The following is a 13,256-nucleotide window of genomic DNA, read 5'->3' as shown; positions in this document are numbered from 1 at the left end:
AGTTACCGAAGCCACAAAGTCAAAATTGGCTTAATCAGGTGGGTTAGCTGGGTGGAAAGGTGTGACGCCAATCATGCCGCAGATGGCTGGAGTACCACAATGAAGATGACCAGATCGAGATGGAATCAACAGACTTGACACAAGATCTAGCATGATCTGATGCACGGCTCTCCTGGAGAGTTACCGTTTTATAGGCTTTCTCCAACCCTAATCTCCAGCCCTAATCCTGATTCTAATAACTAGCTAGGTCCAAAAGGCTTCTCTACAGCTTCTACCCCCAAGCCATAAGACTCCTGAAGAGCTAATCAAATGGCCACCCAGACTATTTGCATTGCCCCTCCTCTTTTACGCTGCTGCTATTCTCTCTTAATTATCTATGCATAGTCACTTTAGCTCTACCTACATGTACATATTACCTCGACTAACCGGTGCCCCCGCACATTGACTCTGTACCGTTACTCGCTGCATATAGCTATTGTTATTTTACTTCTGCTCTTTAATTTTTTGTTACTTTTATTTATTATTTTTACTTATCTATTTTTTTTTACTTAACATGTATTTTTCTTAAAACTGCATTGTTGGTTAAGGGCTTGTAAGTAAGCATTTCACTGTAAGATCTACACCTGTTGTATTCGGCGCATGTGACAAATACAATTTGATTTGTTAAGCTACAGGAGGGTAAGTCCCCAGGAGATCTGAACCCCCACCCCTTTCTCTTGTAACCTCTCTCCCTCTACTATAACCATCTTTGGTGATTGGACTGAGTGGGACAGCTTGCAGCTACCGAGCATTTAATCATTCAATGTGTGATTCATTCACCATTACATCAACATTTAAAATTAAGTGAATAATCTTTGTTTTATATTCTTCTTTGTTTGTGAGGAGGTCCAGTAGGTTAATATGAATAGTACTGATGACTGTATTCCAATCATGTCGGTAAGGTTGACTTGAGTGAAATATTGTTACGTTTACGTTTTGATATTGTAATACTTTCTGTAACTGGTCTCATCATCTGCTGCTTGCATTTCAATAGCTAAGATGTTTATGAATTGCACAATTGCCAGAAAGAGAGGATACATCAGGCTATGATGCTGCAACATCAGTCAACAGCCATCTTAGTGCAGAACATCGCCTGGACACTTATACAGTGCATTTGTTAAGTATTCAGACAACTTTTCTTTTTCCACATTTTGTTACGTTATAGCCTTATTCTAGTGGATAGAGTGTTGGGCCAGTAACCAAAAGGTTTCTAGATTGAATCCCTGAGCTGACAAGGTAAAAATCTGTCGTTCTGCCCTGAACAAGGCCGTTCTGCCCCTGAACAAAGTTAACCCACTGTTCCTAGGCCGTCATTGTAAATAAGAATTTGTTCTGAACTGACTTGCCTAGTTGAATAAAGGTTAAATAAAATATAAATAAATAAAATACTTCTACATTGGATTAAATATAGTTTTTTTTCTCATCAATCTAAACACAATACCCCATAATGACAAACCAAAAACGTTTTTTTTTACATTTTTGCTAATTTTTTGCTTTGTCATTATGGGCTATTGTGTGTAGATTGATGAGGGGAAAAAACGATTTAATACATTTTAGAATAAGGCTGTAATGTAACAAAATGTGGAAAAAGTCAAGGGGTCTGAATACTTTCCGAATGCACTGCATGTATGACTTTGAGACTGCAAATAATATTGGAGATATGGCCAAAGACTAACTAATACCGACAATTAAGGTAAGAATAGATATAGCTATAATGTTCTACTTCTGTTTGATGAAACTGTCACATAATTATGCTATTGTATGTACATATAGAACATTGGTTTGAATAGCTAGCTACGGTTGAGAGGTTGGTTTGATGCGCTATGAATGTTTGTAGCGGATCTGACCTCATGCCTTATAGATAGTTAATCTCACTTGAATTTAATTGTGAATATGGATGAGATAACAAAACTACATTGTGGGTTAGTCTCGTTTTGCCATACCTCAAATCACATGGTTGTCACGCCTCCCTTGGAGGTTGGAGAATGTTGTATTGCAAAAATGGTTTGAATTGTCTGCTAGTTCCCAGAGGCAAGATTACAATTGGACGTTACATTTCAAGAACCTGTTCCCCACACACCTGTAGAAGGGGTGTTATGTGCTTCACCGTTTTCCATCTGGGTAGATGTTGCTTATGTTAGTTTGAAGTGCTAGTGTGGCCAACAGTCTGCAATTTATATTTATTGAAATTGAAAGTGGATTACGCTGGTAAAGTCAAACGTCACAAAATCTTCTAAATCGCTCTGGTGATAAATATACTTTTTTCCTTGTCTCCATTCGTCCACATGGCTGCTGGATATGCTTTTCTACCAATGAAAATGTTGTGACGTTTACCCATTATTTCGTTTTTGTTAGGACCCAAAAAATGGAGGCAATGGGAGAACATTCAAGGAAGTAAATACATTTAAACAATGTTTTAAAAATTATGTATTGTTAGCTAGATAGCCTACAAAGTGGCCTAACAGAGCCAGCTAACTCAACTGAGCTGCTAGCTGTTAGCTAACTTTACACACTGTTTAGCAAAGTGAAATATGTCATCAGCTAGCTAGCTATCTTAATGTAATCATTGAAAATTAAAACACCATCTCCAAATGTGTAGATAAGAGGTTGAAACTGCAGCCCCAGCTGTCAGTAAAGGGAAAGTGTAGGCTACTGGATAGCCTAGGCACAGTCGGCTTCCTAAGCTAGCTACTGGATAGGCGCTGTTAATTTTGTGGGAGAATATTCCCTAGAGGGGAAAACTTTGAGGACAGAGATATAATAGCAACATAATATTCAGTGCTGTCTAATTTGAGTATAATGAAGCCTGTTTATTCGAGATGTTTTCTGTCCTCGGATATGGAAAGCTGTGAAAGCCTGTTTGCAGATGAAGTGAGAGGTCTCAAGGAATGTCCCAAGAGACTAAGGGTATATCCTGTATGCTAAGGGGAATGCAGTATGTGTAGGCTTACCTACGTTTGCAAATGTTGTATATCAGTGGAGCAAGGTTGGCCACCGCTGGTATGAAGTTTTTTTTTGTTCACCTGAAATAATGCTTTCGTAATAATAGCCCACGTGTTACTACTCAATTATCTATTGTTGTTTCGACTAAGAGATCAAATCCTTATATACGAGTTAGCTTATTTGTACATTTTGAAGTGAAGTGTTGATTAAACTATTATTCAAAATGAACTAGTGTCAAATGTTGATTAATCACATATCACAATACTGCAATAAAAAGGGGAAGGGTTCTGTCTCTAATGTGTCTGTTTTTCTGTGTTGTATTCTCAAATTAACATTTCCTTTTTGTCTAGTTGTAAGATCTCCAATCTTTGTTTATCTGATTGTCTCTGAGTATATCAGCTATATGAATCCATTTTGCAACTTATCATATAGCATGCATTGCCAATGCAGCCATAGGCATACACTATGATGGCATTACTGACTTATGGGCGTCTGTGATCAAATCAAAGTATATTTGTCACGTGCGCCGAATACAACAGTGAAATACTTACTTACAGGCTCTAACCAATAGTGCAAAAAAGGTGTTAGGTGAACAATAGGTAAGTAAAGAAATAAAACAACAGTAAAAAGACAGGCTATATACAGTAGCGAGGCTATAAAAGTAGCGAGGCTACATACAGACCGGTTAGTCAGGCTGATTGAGGTAGTATGTATGTACATGTAGATATGGTTAAAGTGACTATGCATATATGATGAACAGAGAGTAGCAGTAGCGTAAAAGAGGGGTTGGCGGGTGGTGGGTGGGACACAATGCAGATAGCCCGGTTAACCAATGTGCGGGAGCACTGGTTGGTCGGCTCAATTGAGGTAGTATGTACATGAATGTATAGTTGAAGTGACTATGCATATATGATAAACAGAGAGTAGCAGCAGCGTGAAAAGAGGGGTGGGTTGGGGGAGGGACACAATGCAAATAGTCCGGATAGCCATTTGATTACCTGTTCAGGAGTCTTATGGCTTGGGGGTAAAAACTGTAGAGAAGCCTTTTTGTCCTAGACTTGGCACTCCGGTACCGCTTCCATGCGGTAGTAGAGATCTGAAGAAGAGAATAGCTAAACTCACACATTGTTACATGCTGAGCTATATGTTCTCAATTTAAAATGATACCAGTAGACAAACCATATACCAGATTTTGCACATGCCTTTTAAGTGCTGACATAAAATTGTTTAGTGCAAATCCAACCCTTGTAATTTAGGTACAGTATGAAAATGAGGAGTCATTTATGCTACAGGAGATAAGCATTACAGGTAACATTTTATGAGGTTAATTTTATTTCATTAATTTTAGCAATGTTATTTGCAAAAATATTGAAGTTATTCCCATAGATAGACAGTACATGGTTGCTCTATGTTTCACTGACCCCGAATAAGCTAGCGACTGGTCTAACACAGCCAACCTTTCAGGTCAATAATATGCTGATTTTATTAAAATGTTGTTGGCTTTATAATCGTGAGGGAAATTGAACTAGCTAGTAGTTTGTTAGTTATACCTAGCTAGCTTACAAGGTTAGCTGACTTCTCAAAATGAAACTCATTGTGGCTAGCTACTGTAATACTTGTCTCAACAGCTAAATATAACTTCAGAAATATATTGATATGGCCAGCGTTGTACACCATTTGTGATCCGTTTCAGAAAGCTAGGCGTATGTCGCACGTCAATACTTCACAGGAGAGGCATTTGAACGTAAACATTTTCTTTTTTTAATCAAAATTCGGTTTCATTTGCAGAAATACCTTCTGGTACATGTGAACTTCCATGTGCCTTAATAACAAACTTGTATGCCATCTGTAAATATAAATATAAAATTTAAATTACGAGCCTAGTTGTTTAGCCATATAAAAAGGCAGGAACCTTCCCGCTAGCCATGATTGGCATAGATAATGGATGGACTGGACATGCTGAGAGATGAGTTCGGATTAGTCTGACATGTAGCAGCCTTCTGTCTATAACATGAGCTGCTCAGTGTGTGTAAATAATACTTGCCTCTACAGCTTTTTTGAAAGATATCATGGAGAACTGCAAAAGTCTTGCTACTGCTGCTCTCAACAACATTGCTGCCCTGAACTAAGCAGGCGCTATCGAACCAAGATCAGTCGGAAAAAGTTGTGATGGAGTACTTTCTGGAGGACAATCGTGCCATGCTGACTCTCTCTGACTCTGAAATTGAATTAGACGATGAGTAAATCCCTGATTTGAAGTAGAAACTTTTGAATTGAACCAGACATTGTAGAGTCTTCTGATGACATTCATGGGGAAGAAACGTTGATCAACAGTGTTGTTTTCATGGAAGTTGAACACGTTTTGAAATAAGTGGAATTTTCTAATTTTGTCAGGAACTTGTTTTCATTGGAAGTTTAAGCATAATATTAGATGGCTAGCTAATGTTAGCTGACTGGATTGCAAGCTAACGTTACGTGTATGATCTGTGTAGTAATATTATACTTATCTCAAAAATCCATTTGCATTGCTAGTTGTAGCCTAATGCTAGCTAGCTAGCTAGCTAATATTAAACCTAGTTGGTTAGCTTTAGCTACCTGCAGATTCATACTACAGCATTTCATGCATGGTCGCTAGATATGACCATCGGTTTGCATTGCTAGTACTGCAAATTGTATCTGTTTCATTAGTTGACATTGTAACGTTATTTGCTAGCTATCTAGCTTGCTAGCCAGACTCCCGGGTTTACGTCTTTTCCGAGCAGCCCACCTATGGTGCAAGTTGGCTAACTGGCTAGCTAACTCATATACCTTGACAACACTAACCCTCAACTAGCCTAGTCGCTAGTTGAAAAAATAAACGGAAAGTCAATTTCTCTCACGATTATAAAGGCAACAAAATGTTAATAAAATCAACATATTATTGACCTTAAAGGTTAGCTGACCACTCACTAACTTATCCAGGGTCTGTGATGCATATACAGGACATGGTTTCTCTATCTATGGGAACAACTACAATCATTTTGTGAGCAACATTGCTAAAATGAGTTAAAATCAATAAAATAAACCTCACAAAATGTTACCTGTAATGCTTATCTCCTCTAGCTTAATTGTCATCTCCTTTTTTTCCTACTGTACCTAAATTGCATGGTTTGGATTTGCCCAATTTTATGACAGCACTTAAAAGGCATGTACTGAACAAAATCTGGTATATGGTTTTCCTCATATACTGTACATTGTTTACTGGTATCATATAACATTGAGAACATATAGCTCAACATGTAAACAATGTGTGAGTTTAGCTATTCTCTGCTTCAGATGACAGATAAGGCTAGTAATGACATCATACTGTAGGCCTATGGCTGCATTGGTGATGCATGCCATATGATATGCTGCTAAATGTTTTACACATAGCTGCTATACACAGAAATAAAAGAGATTGGAGATCTTACAACTAGATAAAAAGGAAATGTTCATTTGAGAATACAATGCAGAAACACAGACACATTAGAGACAGAACCCCTTCCCCTCTTTGTTGCAGGATTGTGATGTGTGATTAATCAATGTTGACACTAGTTCATTTTGAATAATAGGTTAACAATTTCAACATATTTAAACACGTCAGCATCCCGGAGTCGCCTCTTCAATGTTCATGTTGAGACTGGTGTTTTGCGGGTACTATTTAATGAAGCTGCCAGTTGAGGACATGTGAGGTGTCTGTTTCTCAAACTAGACACTCTAATGTAGTTGTCCTCTTGCTCAGTTCACGGCTGCCACCCACTTCTCTTTCTATTCTGGTTAGAGCCAGTTTGCGCTGTTCTGTGAAGGGATTAGTACACAGCGTTGTACGAGATCTTCAGTTTCTTTGCATTTTCTCGCATGGGATAGCCTTCATTTCTCAAAACAAGAATAGACTGATGAGTTTCAGAAGAAAGTGATTTGTTTCTGGTCATTTTGAGTCTGTAATCGAACCCATAAATGCTGATGCTCCAGATACTCAACTAGTCTAAATAGGGCCAGTTTTATTGCTTCTTTAATCAGCACGACTGTTTTCAGCTGTGCTAACATAATTGCAAAAGTTTTCTAATGATCAATTAGCCTTTTAAAATGATAAACTTGGATTAGCTAAAACAACGTGCCATTGGAAAACAGGAATGATGGTTGCTGATAATGGGTCTCTGTACGCCAATGTAGATATTCCATAAAGAAATATGCTGTTTCCAGCTACAATAGTCATTTACAACATTAACAATGTCTACACTGTATTTATGATCAATTTGATGTTATTTTACTGGACATAAATTTGCTTTTCTTTCAAAAACAAGCGACCCCAAACTTTTGAACGGTAGTGTAAGTTAGTTGTAAAAAAAATTAAACGCTAAAAGCATTGTATTTGGGACAAATCATTTACTAAAACTCTAAACCTCAACTAAATCTTGTAATGAATCATGTGGATATTGAGCAAGTTAAGGTGACTAAACTGCTTGGAGTAACCCTCGATTATAAACTGTTATGGTGAAAACATGTTGATGCAACAGTAGCTAAGATAGCTAAGATAAGCTAAGATAAGTCTGTCCATAATAAAGTGTGGCTCTGCCTTAACCCTCTAGGGACTGGAACTGGATAATCTTTTCATTATGTCCTCCCACAAAATGATCTACCCTATCCAGTAGACTACACTCCTTTACTGACAGCTGTATCTGCAATTGTATCCTTCCATGGCTGATTACATCAAGATAGCTAGCTAATACGAAGTTAGCTAGCTGATGACATTTAATTCACATAGCTAAACAGTGTGTAAAGTTACCTAGCTAGCTAGCAGCTCAGTTGAGTTATCCTACAAACAGGCCTACAGTAGCCAGCTAGCTAGCTAGCTAATAATATGTCTTTTTTTAAACATTTTAAACATGTATTTAGTTACTTGAATAGGTTCTCCCACTGCATCTGTTTTTTGGGTCCTTACAAAAACAAAATAATCGTCAATCTTCTTAATACTTTAGGTGGTACCGAATTGCAGCAATTGCAGTCATGTGGATGAATGGAGACATGGAAGAAAAAATGTGTTGTGACGTTTGACTTTACCAGAGTAATCCACTTTTAATTTCAATAAATACAAATCACAGACTGTCGGACACACTTGATAACTTGAAAACTAGCCCTTGAAACTAGCAAAGGCAACAACTAGCCAGACGGAAAACAGTGACACAATTAACACACAGCACCCCTTCTATGGGCGTGTGGAGGGAGGGTTCTTGAAATGTAACATCCAATCAAACTGTTTTTTCAACACAAAATTCTAAAGACTTCCAAGGGAGGTGTGACAAAAACGTGATTTTAGAGGTATGGCAATGCGAGACTAAGCTACCCAGTGTGTGGGTTGGTAACACTTACATTGGTTGCTCAACTAAAAGTTTGGAGATTATGCTGCGGGATTTAGAGGTAATTTGTGGTTTAGTGCGACACCCTGCGTCACTGCTCCAAGGGGGAGTTAGAGCATTGATTATGCTTACTGGAAAAAACTCTTTCAAAGTTAATGGAAGAGGCAAGTGGAAGGAGAAAAGACAGCATTCAGAGGTCAAGACAGCGCTGCTCTGAGACAAGCATTGGTCTTGATAAATCAATGAGATTTTTAATTTCACTGAATCTCCGTTTGGGTATTGGTTAGACTACAATTAGAGTGTGGAAATGTTAGGATTATTTTGCTCTTACAGTAGTACTGTAGCCTACTCTAGACCGGTCAGGTTGTACAGCGCCATTATGGGCTATTAAATCAAATCAAATCAGATTTTATTTGTCACATACATATGGTTAGCAGATGTTAATGCGAGTGTAGGGAAATGCTTGTGCTTCTAGTTCCGACAATGCAGTAATAACCAACAAGTAATCTAACCTAACAATTCCACAACTACTACCTTATACACACAAGTGTAAAGGGATAATGAATATGTGCATAAAGATATATGAATGAGTGATGGTACAGAACGGCATAGGCAAGATGCAGTAGATGGTATAGAGTACAGTCTATGCATATGAGATGAGTAATGTAGGGTATGTAAACATAAAGTGGCATAGTTTAAAGTGGCTAGTGATACATGTATTACATAAAGATGGCAAGATGCAGTAGATGATATAGAGTACAGTATATACATATACATATGAGATGAGTAATGTAGGGTATGTAAACATTATATTAAGTGGCATTGTTTAAAGTGGCTAGTGATACATTTTTACATAATTTTCATCAATTCCCATTATCAAAGTGGCTGGAGTTGAGTCAGTATGTTGGCAGCGGCCACTAAATGTTAGTGGTGGCTGTTTAACAGTCTGATGGCCTTGAGATAGAAGCTGTTTTTCAGTCTCTCGGTCCCTGCTTTGATGCACCTGTACTGACCTCGCCTTCTGGATGATAGCGGGGTGAACAGGCAGTGGCTCGGGTGGTTGTTGTCCTTGATGATCTTTATGGCCTTCCTGTGACATCGGGTGGTGTAGGTGTCCTGGAGGGCAGGTAGTTTGCCCCCGGTGATGCGTTGTGCAGACCTCACTACCCTCTGGAGAGCCTTACGGTTGTGGGCGGAGCAGTTGCCATACCAGGCGGTGATACAGCCCGACAGGATGCTCTCTATTGTGCATCTGTAGAAGTTTGTGAGTGCTTTTGGTGACAAGCCGAATTTCTTCAGCCTCCTGAGGTTGAAGAGGCGCTGCTGCGCCTTCTTCACAACGCTGTCTGTGTGGGTGGACCAATTCAGTTTGTCCGTGATGTGTACACCGAGGAACTTAAAACTTTCCACCTTCTCCACTACTGTCCCGTCGATGTGGATAGGGGGGTGCTCTCTCTGCTTTTTCCTGAAGTCCACAATCATCTCCTTTGTTTTGTTGACGTTGAGTGTGAGGAATTCTAAATCAGGTGAACAGAATGACTTGAGTTCCTGTATGTTGTTATGATCACACCACGTCTCGTTAATCATAAGGCATACACCCCCGCCCCTCTTCTTACCAGAAAGATGTTTGTTTCTGTTGGCGCGATGCGTGAAGAAACCAGCTGGCTGCACCGACTCCGTTAGCGTCTCTCGAGTGAGCCATGTTTCCGTGAAGCAAAGAACGTTACAATCTCTGATGTCTCTCTGGAATGTTACCCTTGCTCGGATTTCATCAACCTTGTTGTCAAAAGACTGGACATTGGCGAGTAGTATGCTAGGGAGTGGAGCGCGATGTGCCCGTCTCCGAAGCCTGACCAGAAGACCGCTTCGTTTGCCCCTTTTACGGCGTCGTTGTTTAGGGTCGCCGGCTGGGATCAGATCCATTGTACTGGGTGGAAGGCAAAACACAGGATCCGCTTCGGGAAAGTCATATTCCTGGTTGTAATGATGGTGAGTTGACGTTGCTCTTATATTCAGTAGTTCCTCCCAACTGTATGTAATGAAACCTAAGATTACCTGGGGTACCAATGTAAGGAATAACACATAAAAAACAAAATACTGCATAGTTTCCTAGGAACGCGAAGCGAGGCGGCCATCTCTGTCGGTTAGCAGGACAATAGATGCTTGCCAAGAAGGAGGGTAGGGGGAGAATTGTATCGTCAAATGTATTTCTTAGTTAGGTTGGCTGTATCACAAACGGCCGTGATTTGGAGTCCCTTAGGGCGGCGCACAATTGGCCCAGTGTCGTCCACATTTGGCCGGTGTAGGCCATCATTCTAAATAAGAATTTGTTCATAACTAACTTGCCTAGTTAAATAAAGGTTACGTTGTACCATGCCATATTTTCCTAATGGAAACCCTGAGGGATTCGTTTTCCGTTGTTCTTGGAATAGAAACACCATAATATTAATCAAATTAATGAAGCTACATTTCTTAAAATCATTCCCAAATACTATGTTCTTACAAAAAAAATATTTTATGAGGGGGCTTTTGGTTTCTCTCCCTCTGAAAATATAAATAAATCATTCTAAATAACAAACTGGCTTTATCTACAAATTACAAATAATGTCTCTCACCTCATGTCCAAGAATGGCCTTTTTCTCGCTCACTTTTGGTTATTTGGAAACAAAATCATCACCAAAATATCGGTATTTTTTAAACAAGCCATAGAAGTTGGTTGCAATTTCAGATTAATCCATCAGAAAAGACATAACAAGTAATACAACAAATACTGTGGTTAAAATCAAATATACTGATTCCAGGCTGTATCACATCTGACCCTAATTGGTAGTCCCATAGGGCAGTGCACAATTGGCCCAGCGTCGTCCATGTTAGGGGAGGTTTTGGCTGGCCGGGATGTCCTTGTCCTAAAAATAGGCGCAGTGGGCTTTTGCTCTCTCTCCATCTAAAAACAGAAATAAATATTTTGGCATTTATAAATATTATTTGGGCCTTAATTCAGATTACAATCACTTACTTTCGGTTATTTGAAAACGAAATAATCTCCAAAGTATTGTTATTTTTTAAACAAAGCAATTATTATTATTAATTCATGAATTTAGAATTATATAAAAGGCCCTTAGATATTCTCACAGGTCAGATTTGCCTTAACGAAAAATGACAATTAGATATTAATTTAGAATACTCCAGTGCTCTAAATTTAATTATTGGCGGAGAGTCACGTCACTGAATAAATATTTGTATATTATTCTCACTAGTGTTGAGTAATGTGCTGTTAAAAGTGGTATAGGTCTTATTTATTTTTAAAGTATTTTGAAGTTAGAAGCAATATGATTTGAAGCAATAGCCTACCTGCGGTCAACTATTTCAGCACTGTTTCGCGCCGCTCTGAGACAAGCATGGGGACTAGTCTTCATAAATCAATGAGATTTTTATTTTCACTGAATTTCAATTTGGGTATTGGTTAGACAACAATTAGGGTATGGAAATGTTATGCTCTTAGTACTGTAGCCTACACCCTACCGCCACATTGTACAGCACCATATTTTCCTAACGGAAACCCTGAGGGTTTTGTTTTTTCATTTTTCTTGGAATAGAAACACCATCTTATTAATCAAATGAATTAAGCTACATTTCTTAAAGCCAATCCCATATACTATGTTCTTACAAAAAATGTTTTAAATTCTCTAGTACAGCCAATATTGAAGACTATCAAATGCTTCTCAAAGATGCCCTTTGGTGGTCAAACTAGCACTAACTAGCATTAATGGCAACACTGGTTGACAATCAAATAATGTGCCATAGAATTCTGCAGCGGCCCGCATGATGTGCTGCAGTATGACACAACTTTTACAGGAAGAACCACTGTAGGGCTGGTATCTACGAAGTCATTATGAATATTTTATTTTTCTTGACATACTCTCCAGATGTTTCTGTTATTTTTGGATGGTGAGTGTAACGTGTTGAATTTCATGTTGTATAATTACACAAAACCTGAATAGTTCCATGATTGATATTACTGTACATTGTTTTTTAGTGTTGTGAGTGCCCTTTTCAATGGTGCACACTTCCTTCTCCCCATGTATTCCCCCTCATAAACATAACCTGCCCCTCATAAACATCCCCTGCCCCCCTTACCTCTTGCCGTCTACAGTAGCGATGTGGAAGAGGTAGCTTACTGTAAAATTGTCCCATGAAAATCAATCAATGTATGTTAAAACAGTTGAGTTTATATGGTTAGTGACAGTGTATTATAATGGTATCCCGTCATTATATTGTGATATATATGCATTTCAGTCATTTATGAACGTTTTGTCTTGTAACGTGTGCCTATTGTACATGTAAGATATCTCCTGTATTTTATACTGTACGCTACATCGTCATTGGGGTAGCATGGCTATTCATGTCCACTTTCGGTGTGAATTTGTACTTTGCAGAGGAGTTAGCATATAAGGGCACCACAGCATTTGTTTATGGATGTTTTTCCTGTCATTATCAGAGAAGAAAATATCAACACCGACCCTGATCCTTTTGGTCATATGTAAGCTGATCAAAACACAATCAGGAGGCAATCTACACCGGTCACAAATGCAGCTGCCACTGTATTGAAGCCATTGGATGCAGTTTATCAATGTGCATTTTGTATCAGAATGTAGACTGTACCTTGCTGAAGTCTCGTAGATCGTTTTATTGCGCTCTTTTTGTCTATAAAGCCCCCTTGCATAAACTTCCGCCATACCTTACCTCATTGTTAACCTATAGATGTACGGCCTACCGGACCCGGGCTAATGGATTGCTAACTCTGGAGGTCCACTGACTTGGGGAAATCTGCTTTTAGTTTTTTTGCACTTACACCTACAATACACTTAAACATTTGAGAAATTGGTGCCTCTAGGGAGA

The 13,256-nt window shown here is 38.8% G+C and overlaps 1 protein-coding gene across 2 annotated transcripts in view; it reads right to left on the bottom strand.

Moving 5' to 3' along the window:
• Positions 1-13,256, bottom strand: part of cpn1 (carboxypeptidase N, polypeptide 1) — a 146,823-nt gene that overhangs the window by 77,699 nt on the left and 55,868 nt on the right. The window contains exon 2 of one of the 2 annotated variants that reach the window (XM_055920878.1): positions 8,676-11,301. The exons of the other annotated variant lie outside the window; for it this stretch is intronic. Coding sequence (XP_055776853.1) covers positions 9,282-10,460 — 1,179 coding nt within the window. The 5' untranslated portion in view covers positions 10,461-11,301 and the 3' untranslated portion in view covers positions 8,676-9,281. Of the gene's footprint in view, positions 1-8,675; positions 11,302-13,256 lie in introns of those variants that run through there. 2 annotated transcript variants of the gene reach the window in all.

Source organism: Salvelinus fontinalis, chromosome 1, assembly GCF_029448725.1.
Source record: "Salvelinus fontinalis isolate EN_2023a chromosome 1, ASM2944872v1, whole genome shotgun sequence".
NCBI classification, from domain to species: Eukaryota; Metazoa; Chordata; class Actinopteri; order Salmoniformes; family Salmonidae; genus Salvelinus; species Salvelinus fontinalis.
The sequence above is the reverse complement of the archived record's forward strand: the minus strand, read 5'-3'. Positions and strand labels throughout refer to the sequence as shown.